The sequence below is a fragment of the Balearica regulorum genome, chromosome 5 (genome assembly GCF_011004875.1).
Source record: "Balearica regulorum gibbericeps isolate bBalReg1 chromosome 5, bBalReg1.pri, whole genome shotgun sequence".
Lineage (NCBI taxonomy): Eukaryota > Metazoa > Chordata > Aves > Gruiformes > Gruidae > Balearica > Balearica regulorum.
This window is the reverse complement of record NC_046188.1, coordinates 61,138,338-61,151,311: the sequence shown is the minus strand read 5'-3', so window position 1 is coordinate 61,151,311 and position 12,974 is coordinate 61,138,338. Positions and strand designations below refer to the sequence as shown.

At 38.9% G+C, this 12,974-nt stretch overlaps 1 protein-coding gene across 2 annotated transcripts in view; it reads left to right on the top strand.

Moving 5' to 3' along the window:
- The window catches only part of PPFIBP2 (PPFIB scaffold protein 2), a 109,141-nt gene that overhangs the window by 45,528 nt on the left and 50,639 nt on the right, over positions 1-12,974 (top strand). The window contains exons 1-2 of one of the 2 annotated variants that reach the window (XM_075755226.1): positions 663-1,480; positions 10,716-10,805. In XM_075755226.1, coding sequence (XP_075611341.1) covers positions 1,433-1,480; positions 10,716-10,805 — 138 coding nt within the window. In that variant the 5' untranslated portion in view covers positions 663-1,432. Of the gene's footprint in view, positions 1-662; positions 1,481-10,715; positions 10,806-12,974 lie in introns of those variants that run through there. The other variant, XM_075755225.1, reaches the window with a different exon arrangement.

Sequence of the window (12,974 nt, the reverse complement as noted above, 5' to 3'; positions counted from 1 at the left end):
ACTTTATGTCATGGACGATTCTAAAAAGAGGTCCGTCAGGTCAAAAGGATCTGGAATGGTTGAAATAATAAAACCCCACATCCCTTGCAGAAACTCCTTCATGCATCTGTGACTGCCACAGTTTGGAATGTGCATAGGTGGCTAAGTGAGGCAGGTCCCTCTAAGAACTGCTTTTCAGGGCATTACACAGCTTCAGACTTTGAATTCTTTGTATATAGCATTAGTATGGTGGGCAGCTTTGTCACTGGCTCTTCCAAATTGCTCTTTTACTTCGCCTTAAATGCAGGAGTGAGTTTGGTTGTAGAAACTGAAGAAAATGGAGAGATAAGTAAATGTTCTGAGATCATCACAAAAATCCCGTGGGGACAGCTGCATTTTGATCTTAATAGACATTGCCCACGCAGTTGTCCTTGTGTGTGGAACAATCAGTTGCCCAGTTTAAGGCCAAAGTCACATTTACTAGAGGGAGATGCAGCATTGGAAACTGGAGTTTACTAGGAAAAATTAGAACTTAATCATAACTACTGCGTGGAGGCACTAGAGGACACCGCAGTAACAGGCAATGCTTTAAAAGTTCCCTTCTTGCCAGAGCGTTGCTTTGCATATGCATTTATCTTGGTGTTGCAAGTTTGAAAACTTGCCATGCTGTGAGACTTCAGCTTCAGCAGAGGTGCAGACAAAAATTTTAGACGGGTATCATCATCGTCTGTTAAGATGGAAAATTGCCTCTTTGGCAATAGCAGTATTTATGGGATAAATAACTTATCCACAGGATCGTCCATGAATTCTTCCTCTTTTATAATGTCTTTTGAGAGGACATGCAAGTAATTCAAAGAGCAGAACTTATTTTTAGGTTTAGTCTGAGCCTGAAATAAACTGAGAAGGCTGAGTAGTGTTACGATAAACAGGGACTAAAACAGAGACAGGAAATAGGGGGTCTTTGGTAATGAGTTCCAGCCACTCTTGAAACAGAAAGCCAGAGAAGGCATTACTTGAAAATAGTTTCTCAGTGACAGCCTAATAATTTTAGCTTGTTATTCAACATTAAAAGGGAACAGTTTCTGCAGACTTATACTATTCTTGAAAGATCCTTTTTTAACGATCATTTAGCAAGTTATATTTTTGACTTTTTAGAGTTGCATTGTTCTTGTTGCTAACCAATCTGCTGTTTAAAAAAACCAGATGTTTGGGGGAGAGTCTGAAGTTTATACAGTTGTGTGTTATATATACATCTGTGAGACGCATTTGGGATAAGACCGTGGGACAGAGGCAGAAGATTTAGCTTAAAATGTGAACACGCATTCAAGATTTTAGAAGTTGAGGGTTGAAAGGGGAAGAAGTCACAGCTATATCCTGTAGAACAAAGCAGTGCGCTTGCTTCCAAAAATTTCTTTTAACTCTGGGAATGTGACTGCTGAGATGGGCCCAAAGCATGGATGGTGAGATTGATATTTACAAGCACTTCACGTGGCTGAAGAGGGTAAGTGATTTGCTGGGCTTTGTTTTCTCTTTGTAAATGCACTTTAGCAAATCTTAGTCAGAATTCTCAACTTTGCAGAAGAAAGTATCGAATGCCTCAGACATAAAATATTGGAAGTTTGCTCATGAGGAATGAATTAAAGACGTTTCTTCATGGAGGAGGAGGAAGAGGCGGCTTGGGCGGGGGGGGGGATGGGGGGGAGAATCAGCTGTCTTTGTCTTTAAAAATGAAACTCTAGGATCAAACTTTGAACAAATGGCAATAGATTCTAGCAAGTGCTCGTGCCTTCCTCAGATTGTAATACAACAAAACAAATCCTGCATGGGAATGTATGGCAAAAAAGGAGAATGTGTTGTTTACCATGTTGTGCTTTAAAATGAAAAATTATTTGCAGTAGTTCTTTGCTTAATCAATTCTTCATCAGGGTAACTGTATGAGAACTTTCAGGATGACTTTGTTTTGGATAAAAATGGTGGTACTTTTTTCCTGTGCATGTTACTCTGATAAAATTATGGTTTTTTAAAAAGATGGTGCTATTTAAATCCTAATTTTGTGATGAACTGTCTGAACATGAATTAACTACATGAGATCGTTTTTGTCTTCCCATAAAAGAAAACAAAGTTGATTTATGCAGTTGTCTCATCACCTTGGAAAAACCACTTAGTTTTTGTTAGCTTTTAGATTTTTTTAGGTTCTAAGTATTTATTTTTCAGTGTTTGAAAACTTCACGAATGGGATGTGAATAGATCCTTCACAGTATACTGTTTTTTTAATTACAATATTAATTTAATTGTATGTCATGTGAGCAGCACATCCTGTCATGATACTTTTAAAATATATTTTAACCTGTGTGTACTTCTCTTGTAAATTCTACGCACGCCATTTGTGTTAGTGCTTCTGTATGGCACTGGATTAAAAACACACATGTATAAATATGCACATGCACTCTATTTTTTTTTTACTAGTGGTATAAACATAATATGTAGGTAAATACGTGAAATGATTAGGAACTTTAATTTTGGTAGTTTCTTGAATGAATATAAAATATTCATGATATAATGTCAGTCTTTAATAAAAGCTTGAGAATCTTGAAGTTAATTTACAAAATATTTACATCAGGTTCTGGAAACTTACATTTCTGGAGTGTGGGCAGGGAGAGGATTAACTGGGGAGTGAGTGGGACTGTGAATGAGAAGAGACAACAGGAAGTAGCTGTTGGTAACATTATACTATTAGTTTAACTTGTGCTCTGTACAGCTAAAGCTAAGTAACTCTAGTGTTTTTTGAGATCACATTAATTTGTTATTTAAGTGAAGTTTTGAATACGATATTTCTGCCACTCCTGCTTCCTGGTTTAAATTTCATTCCTAAAAAGGTTTACCAACAAAAGGCTAAGGTGTGCAGTTATCAGGTTGTGTGGCATTCAGGATACACTGAGGACAATACCATAATGAGAAAGGGCTCAAGAAATAGCTTCAGTGCAGAAAGTCTCACACTGAAATGTTCACAGATTTGGAGAGGGTTAACACAGGGTGTCTTTAGGATGATTTTTCAAGTACTGTGTTCAGAAAGGATATTGTGTTCAAATGTAGCACAGGCTTTTACAGAAATTAATAATGCTCTTACAGTGGTTGCATGTAATTCCTTTTATGTAGGGTACATAAAGGAGAATATCAATACTGCTGCTTTTCCTTGCAAGCTCTTTAAGGAGGTAAGCACACGTGGGGGAAGGGAAGAGAGTTGAAAATGATCTCGCATTGTTCACAGGAGAACTTAAGCAGTCTACTCCCAAATTCCTTTGACAAGTGATTTAAAAAAAAAAAAAAAAAAAAAGTTTAAACAATCTAAGTTGCTTATTTAATCCTCATGTTCAAGAATCCTAATGTCACATATCTGGCACTGACTGTGATTAGCATATAAAGATTTCAGGCCCTGCAATCATAAACTGTTGCTCTTTGGCTGATAATGAAAGTATGAGTACCTTCCAGAGTAACAAATGGCACTTAGCAGAGAGTAACTGCAACAGGCTTCCATAAACCCTTGGTGAAGTATGCCAAAGCTGGCTCCAATTTCATTATTAGCAGAAATCACTTCAGAGACTGGGATCAGTTTTGATGTTGCAGCTGGTTGGCTAACCTAGATTTGCATGATATCTGTGGCTTGGACTGGCTTAAGGCAACAAACAAATACAAAAATCACGAGATCCAGGCAGGCGAAATGAGATACAACTGCTATTTTCAGATGCTTAGAACAGAGAATCTGGTTTTAAGCAGTAGTCTGGTAACATAATGTGTATAGTACCATCATGCAACAGCAGCAGGGACAAAGCAATACTTAGATCAAATAGCACTAAGGTGTCACCACACTTCAGCTCTTTCCATAGACCTTTCTTGATGTTAAAATGACATGTGAAAAGTGCTGTGCCATGAATGGCCATAGGTATGGACTGAGCAGGCAGCAAAATGTAAGAGCAGGTGGACAGAGCCAAAAAAACATTTAGCTTTGTGTGAGTTGTATATGAAGCACAGTTAATGTGTTTTCCTTTGTTTACTGTTTTTTCTTCATTTGACTTTTTCCTGCCTTTTGCCAGTAATAAAAATTATTCGTCTGCAGTAGAATTTCTTAGAGGAGGAAGAACTTTTCCTGATAATATCTTACCTAATATCAGAAAGACAAAACAATGCAATGGGTACAGCTATACTGTACTTCACAGCATGTGATACTTTGATGGCAATTTCAGAACTGTCTCAGTTAGCTTATGTTCTCTGAGAAGCTGAATGATAATCTGACATAGGCAGATAGCACCGCCCTGGTTTCACGCAGCGTTAGAAGAGGTTGTAACACTGCAGATATTCCAGGATACCTTGTTAGTAAGACACAAAGCCCCACTGAGGAGGTCACAGGAATTATTAAGGGAGGCCTCTCTGTCAGCTGTCTGTTTCTAGAAGCATATGGAAAATTCTTGTGTAGTTCTCATAAAGCAGTTTGTGGGAAGCGTTTTGCAGGTAACCAATGTGTTATTTTACAGGGCCTAAGCATAAATCTGTCACTGTTAAAAGTTTCTGTTGCAAGCTAAGGAACCTGAGACACTCCCAACTACCTGAAGCTGAAAGTGTGTCATCTTCAGCAAACTTTTGGTTTTCCGAAGGGATTTGAGCTAGAGGGTTCACATACAATTTCATCTATTGTCTTCTTGCTTTATTCTTATCTTTCCATCAGGCTTTAATTGGAACACACCATTCCGAATAAAAATGGCACAACCTCCATTTTTGTATGTAGGCATGTAGATACAACCACAAATTATTATCAAGCATCACAAATATAAATGCTAATACTTACTAAAAACAGTATTATGGGCTCTCTAAGAACATTATAAATTAACTGAGCTATTTGAACTGCAGTGGATGGAGTGTGGCAACATGGAAAATCTCTTGCCTCTGGAAAACTTTGTACAGTAGTAAGATGTTCTATTTTGAGAGAGAGATGTCTTCATATGAAATGGAGGCATCTGATGACTCTTGTAGCTTGCCTTAGACTTACCTTTTGAAGTACATGCAGCGTTGACCTGAAATAAGAGTATGTTAATCTTTTCTTTCCTTTCTTCCGGATGCTATTCATAACCTGTACTAGCAAGAGGTGGAGCAATCAAACCCATGCTATAGCCATTAAGCTCATTATACTGAGGATGAATCTTAGGACTTCTGTAAGGATACCTTCTTTCAAGTAATGTCACTGTCTGGAAGAGAAAATAGGTATTAGTATTAGGAAAAATTATCCAGAAAAATATGTGGTCAAAATTCTTTTATTTTAAGGACTACAGAAATTGGCTTAGCTCTGTCTTTACTTAATTTCAGACCATATGCTGTTAGCTTTTTCAAAGTGACTGCCTCTTTCACTTAACCAACAAGAATCAACAGCGAATAGAAATTCCTGTTGTTGCTCTATTAATTGCCTTCAGATGAAAGGCAAGAATTACAGACCCAGAAATCATGTTCCAGCCTTCTCCTCCTCCTCCAGTCCACTGAGTGAACATACATATATTCAGATGGGTGTGTATCTGAGGTAGTGCTAACATGCCAAGAGATTAAACTTGTATTACATCCATGCCAAAATAAAAATGTTTACTGTGTAGGCTGCTCGCTCATCAAAACACAATAGCAACTACTGTGACTCATAACACCAATTCTGCTCATCCAAAAGAGTAATAAAGAGATAGAAAGTCCATACTCTTCTAAATATTATCAACTCTAAATAGCTTGGAAAAAGTCTATAGTATACATTTTCTTGTATTGAAATACAATACTGTGGTCTGGGTGCCGTTAGTAGTTTGCAGGAAAACTGTTTGAACTCTGCTGGCTGTGCTCCTTGTCTTCAGCTTCTAAACTGCAACAAAAGACAATACATCAAGCATGTGCCTAATCTTCCCCATTAATGCAAGTATTATAGTTGCCACAGGCATCTTATTCAATTATCAGTGGAACTGAAGGTGATTCATGTGACTGAATAAGAAGAGAGGAGGGTTGTGACATAATCTGTCTTCTAAAAGAGGCGGATGACTTGTTGAAAAAGCTTACAAATCACCACTCTGACTGGCTGCCAGGTTTCTTTTCCCAGCTCTTCTCCCCTTCACAGCCCAATATGAGATCCATGGCATTAGTGACAAATTTCTGTATAACAGCTTGCTGATCAACTTCAGAAGTTGGTATTTTTTGTTTTAAAATTAGCCATATTGGAGAGTCTTTGAGCTGAAACTGAAACAGCACACATGAGGAGAACATAAACTGGCCTATATTCAATTTATTATCTTGCATATGTGCTTGCTTTAAGCCTATCAAGATTCAGCTAGTAGTTCTGTTATAGAAGCTTCTGAACAGATCATCTGTATAGAAGCACTATACAATGGTTGTCTTGGGTTCTGACAATAAGCTGCATTCTGAATTGTTTCCTATTAAAATAACATGCAAGAAAACACAGCATTCCATGCTTACCGGGCTCAGAGAAGTCTGTTGAAAATTAAGATAGCTAACTAAGTCGATCAAACATTTCTTCCCTTTCTTGCCATGCCCTTTTATATTTTTGCTGATTATCCCCATTTTAAATTAAAGCTATTGAATCATACTTAAGACTGATTTTTTTTGTTTGTTTCATACATTCTGGAGGAATGTTTAAGCCTTTTTCTTGGAAAAAGACTCTGATGACTTGATTATGTAAGTGATACTTAGACAATTTTCCAGCAGCTACCAATATTATGTCCAAGTTAAAGAGCATATTCCAGAGAGAGATTTGGAAACTAAAGATGAAAAAGAAGGTGAAGCAAGTGATAGAATGCAAAAGCCTTTGGGTTTTTTTCTAGAATCAGGAGAAACAGTTGATTTAGAATTGTTCGAGGAAACATTTTATGTTAATATCTGATGTGATCTAATAGGCATTAAACTATATACAAAATCTCTATGGAGACTATAATACAGGTGCTTCAAGAAATTGCTTTGTAGCTGCCCTAGGCAAAGTATATATGCTATACACTTGACTTTCATCTGCAGTGGTGCTACCGTCAAGGTAGTTTCAACTACCTTGCCTTAGTATATATGTCCTTCTACTTTGTTATCATGTGTTATCATAAACTTTTTTATATGTTTTATGCAATTTCTCTCATTCTTTTATTACAAGAAATATAATTAACATATTTAGCTTATAATTTGTGGAGCCCAGGTAACGATCTTTGGTCTTTAAGGCTACATCTTCCGAAATAACATCTTTGTGGAAAATCTTGGTGATTCAACTTTTTGGTCATGTGGTTGCAAAAGTCTAGTGTTTATCGTTTGCGAGCTCTTACACCAAGTAGAGTGGTCTGTAGTCTTAGGACTTTAGAGTTACAGGTCCTATGTTCAATTGCTGCTGATACATGTGATATCTAAGTATACTTGGTTACCTCTCAGTAGTGACTTTCACAACTGCAGAATGCACTCCAACCATCCACAGATGGCCTTGGTTCATATTACATTGTTTTATCTTGTCTTTATGCATGCCACAAAGATTTCCGAAGTCTTAAACAACTGCTGTGTGTCAATCAGCCACTTTTATTTAGCAGGTCATTTTCTGTCTACTGTACTTTCCTGTACTTATCTGAGCACTCTCTGGCTGACCTATTGGCAGGGTTGATTTTTTTCTTCATCTTTTTCTGTTCACATGGGTGTGATTCACTGGCTTTTACATGGGTATTGAGTATTGGACTTCAGCAGAGGATATTTCACAGTCACTCAGTGCAGCAGACATCATTGGAGGCTATACGTATGGTAAATGTGAGTGTAGTAAAATATCTTATTTGTGATTTGATGTTGAACTAATTCTTAATTATTGATTATATAAAATCTTGAATTCTGTTTTGCATTCATGACAGAATGGTTACGTAAAAATGTGTTGGCAGTAATTTAACTCACCATGCATGTAAGGCAGGAAGGGGGAGGTGGTTACAGGAGTGGTTACAGGTATATTTCTTAAATCTAGCCTAGGAAAATAGCAAATGACGGCAGGAAAAAGGGTGCAAAATCTGCTTGACTAGGCGGTCTTCATCACTAGGTTTTGTCATTGAGAGAATCTTTGCCTCCCTAGCAGTGTGCTGTTCTTCCCTGAATACTTGATGTTCTAGGTGCTGGAAAGTCTCCCCTCCCACTGTGTGTGAGCTAGAAATATACTGGGGGAGCTTGTGGGCTCTCTATTGAGAAAACTCACTTAATGGTATGTAATGGAGTTTTAACCCTAATGGAAATGTAGCTACCAAGGCTAAAGATTTTGTATTCTGAAGTACAGTAGTAAAGACTATTCTAAAGTACAGTAGTACTGTAAGTGCTACTTACAGTAAGTAAGACTTTGCTCTCTGAGTGGAGTAACAACCCAGGCACAATGGCTGACAGTATGATTGAGGATGCATAGCTGAGGTCAAAGGACTAACTAGGCAGACATACAGAAATGCATTTTGTGTACTTATGAGGATTCCTTATTTTCATTATAGTACTACAAAGGTTAATAAGGAATGAACTTTGAGACCATACGGACTGACTGACCAACTTTTAATACAAAGGGCCTAAGTTAAACTCAAGATGCATGTTTTATAAACACAGTGAGGAGTTTTGGGGATGGGTGGTATTTCTTAATAAAAGGAGAAGGCTTGAAAAAATTACATTGAGATGTTAGGATAGATGGACAGAGATGACAGGACAGAGAAATTCTAAAAAATTAAAACTAGTTATGAGAAGAGGAGGGAGTGAAGTCACCATTCCTCTAAGGCCATTGTATACTTACACAGTGGGCCAGCTCCCTACAGGTGCCACTGTAAAACTTATTAATTTGTCTGAGACTTCTGTTTGTGTATGTTATGCACTCACATGTGCATACTTAGAGCTATTTCTGTGTAGTCTTGAATCTTAGTTGTACCTACTATAAACTGATCAAAAGCTAGTGAGAAAAGTATATTCTGAGTAGAGTTAACATACTCTTCTTTTGACAATGCTGATAAGTGAGGTGTGAGTGAGATTCTGCACATTCAGTTTTTCAGTGTTCTTGTTGACTCTAAAACAGGGAATAAGGACTGAGCTTAGTGAATTTATAGGTGATTCTAGTTAGGAGTCTTGCAGCTGTGCTAAAGGACATGATTAAAACATATGAAGGGCCCGATATATAGGAAAACAGTATAAATAATAGGACGCAAGTCAGTATAGTCTAGTGCAAGGTTATAAATTTAAGCAGAAACAATGAGTAAACACAGGATGAATATCCATGGTGGTATGATAAGAACCAGTAGGTTGAAGTTGAAGAGATGATGATTCAGGTTGCACATTAAGAAAAATGTTCTAATGATGGGTAGCTAAGAAGTAGATTATCTGGGGAGGCTGTGTAATACATTTCCGGAGGCCTTTAGGAGAAGGCGAGACAAGAATATTGCAAATAATCATTGGTCCTAGGATGGTATAATGAATCAGATGATCTTTTCAGACACCTTTGAGTCCTGTTTGTTGGAGTCTTCGTGATTCAAAATTATCAGAGAAAAGGGTGCTCAGTTACTCAGCTCAGATCATAGATGCCACGCTTATATCTAGTTTAGCACTTTATGACTTGAAAAGTGTCTTTTGGTTGAATAAATATTTGATTTCTTGACTTGCATTAATTAGCACCATGTTTATTCTCACCATCAATTTTACATTTGGGCCTGTAGACCTCGGTGGAGATCAAGAAGCAATGAATGTATTTAATATTAAAAAAAAATAATCCTATTCACAAATGTTCAGTTGAAAAAGAGAGGACAGTTGGGAGTGAGGGTTATCATTATATTGATGCCATTGTACAAGTAATTATAAATGAGTAGTCAGCTGCAGTCTAGCATAGTTGAAGGGAACTCAATGAAGTTGGATTCTTGTGTTAGCTGAAAAGCCAGCCAAAGTGTTTTATTCCCCGGCAGAAATGTATTGCCTGCAAGGGAGCTGGGAAATGAACCACTAAGGGCTCATGTTACTTTTGATGCTTTAAGGAAACAGCTCCATTCCCAGAGTTACACAATGTTTTAGTATGCAGGATGAAGCTATGGGACTCTTCTAAATATTTCAAAATAAAGCTGCAGATAATTTTTTCTTAATTGTGGTGTTTGTCTCTGGAGTATTAAAATTCGTAGGAAATGGGACATAATAGTTAGGAACAGGCCATATTTTAGAAAGTCTTGCTCCTTAGAGACATTTAGAAATCCATAAGTGATTACGTAGCTAGAGTAGTTCCTGATAAGAATTTGATAATGTAAATAATTTGTTAATTTATAACAAAAAAAAATTATACTTTCACTAATTTCTAGGAATAGTGTAATACATATGGCAATTTTTACCATTTAAAAATAAACACACCAAGATTCCTTGACTTTGGCAAAAGACTGTTGAGACCAGATGTTTCAAATGAAATGGTTTTTGTCTTGATAAGATGGCATTTCCCAATGAAATAATTTGCTTGAAAATATCAAATCTATTCCTATACCATTCTTGATTGCTGGAAATGAGAAAGTATTCAAAATCCAGCTAAAAAAAGGTACATACAAGAGCGTTAATGCATATGAAATAAACAGTTTTGATCTGTAGATGTATTTTTGCATGTTTTTTGCATTATAATGACCACTCAATTTGTATCAGTTTTTATTAACTATTGCTTAAAATGTTAATATTAACTGTAAAAATTCTCATACCACTTTTTTTCCCCCCAGTCACAGGTCAATCATCATTCATCTAATAATGAAACCTATCAAGAAAGATTGGCACAATTAGAAGGTGATAAAGAATCACTCATACTTCAGGTATGTCTTAAAGAGAACATTGTCTATGTAGCTGATATTGAGTGAATAAAAGCTGAAGTGATAGTATTTTCTGTCTAACAAATGTTAGTGGGTCACCAAATGTAACTGTTATTTAATCAGGACTTAATTTATAATTTGTATAATCCATCTAATTGGTTTCATGGTAGAGTAACTGGGTAGAGGAGAGGGGAGCAACAGCAGTAAGAGGGAGAAGAATGACAAAGAAAAAAAAAAAACCCAAACAAAAACCCCCCTTAAAAATAATGCTGTGAAGTCCCAAGCCAATGCTGTGGTAGTGATTCTCATTATAGATTTGCTAGGTTGTACCAGCTGATTTTCTAGGTTCTGCATGCCACCATTTTTAATTAACTGGAAGACTGGCAGGTAGATAGAACTGATATTTTTCCTGCTTGTATACTGTGCCAAAGTTGCTTTACATCAGCAAAAAGCTTGAGAAGGGAGGTAAAGGGAGAAAAAGAAAATTTGACAGTAAAACTCATGTGTAAGCTCTTCCAGGTTTCCAGTTTCTCCATTTACCAAGCCTTTTTCAGACAGATCCCCTGTGCCATGTGAGTTTTCCTCCTGGAGAAAACGCATGTTCATAGAATCATAGAATGGTTTGGATTGGAAGGGATCTTAAAGATCATCTAGTTCCAACCCCCCTGCCAACCCTCCACTACACCAGGTTGCCCAAAGCCGCATCCCACCTGGCCTTGAACACTTCCAGGGCGGGAGGATCCACAACTTCTCCGGGCAACCTGTTCCAGTGCCTCACCACCCGCACAGTCAAGATTTTCTTCCTAATATCTAATCTAAATCTACCCTCTTTCAGCTTAAATCCATTACGCTTCATCCTATCTCTGCATGCCCTTGCAAACAGTCCCTCTGCAGCTTTCTTGTAGGCCCCTTTAGGTACTGCAAGACCACAGTAAGGTCTCCCCGGAGCCTTCTCTTCTTCAGGCTGAACAACCCTAACTTTCTCAGCCTGTCTTCATAGGAGGGGTGCTCCAGCTCTCTGATCATTTTCATGGCCCTCTGTGGTGGGTTGACAGTGGCTGGAGGCCAGGTGCCCACCAGAGCCACTCTATCACTCCCCTCGTTCACTAGACAGGGAGAAAAGTATAACGAAAACCTTGTGGGACAGGGAGAGATCACTTGCTAATTATTGTCACGAGCAAAACAGACTGAACTTAGAGAGGAAATTCATCTAATTTATTACGAAGCAAAACAGAGTAGAGGAATGAGAAATAAAACCAAATCTTAAAACACCTCCCCCCACCCCTCCCATCTTCCCAGGCTCAACTTCACTCCCAGCTTCAACCTCCTCCCCCCTCAGCAGCACAGGGAGACGGGGAATGGGGGTTACGGTCAGTTCATCACACATTGTCTCTGCCGCTTCTTTGTCCTCAGGGGGAGGACTCCTCTCATCATTCCCCTGCTCCAACATGGAGTCCCGCTCATGGGAGACAGTCCTTCACAAACTTCTCCAACGTGAGTCCTTCCCACGGGCTACACTCCTTCACGAACTGCTCCAGTGTGGGTCTTTCCCATGGGATGCAGACCTTCAGGAGCAGACTGCTCCAGCATGGGTCCCCCACAGGGTCACAAGTCCTGCCAGCAAATCTGCTCTGGCGTGGGCTCCTCTCTCCACGGGTCCACAGGTCCTGCCAGGAGCTTGCTCCAGTGCAGGCTTCCCATGGGGCCACAGCCTCCTTCAGGTGTCTCCACCTGCTCCAGTGTGGGGTCCTCCATGGGCTGCAGGTGGAATCTCTACACCCCCTCATCCTTCCTCCATGGGCTGCAGGGGGACAGCCTGCTTCACCATGGTCTTCACCACGGGCTGCAGGGGGATCTCTGCTCTGGTGCCTGGAGCACCTCCTGCCCCTCCTTCTGCACCGACCTTGGTGTCTGCAGATGTTCTTACATCTTCTCACTCCTCTCTCTGGCTGCAAAAGCTCTCACTAACTGGGTTTTTTGTCCTTCTTAAATATGTTTTCTCTGAGGCGCTGATTGGCTTGGCCTTGGCCAGTGGTAGGTCCGTCTTGGAGCCGGCTGGCATTGGCTCTATCAGGCACAGGGGAAGCTTCTAGCAGCTTCTCACAGAAGCCAGCCCTGTAGCCCTCCCTGCTACCAAAACCTTGCCACGCAAACCCAACACACCCTCCTCTG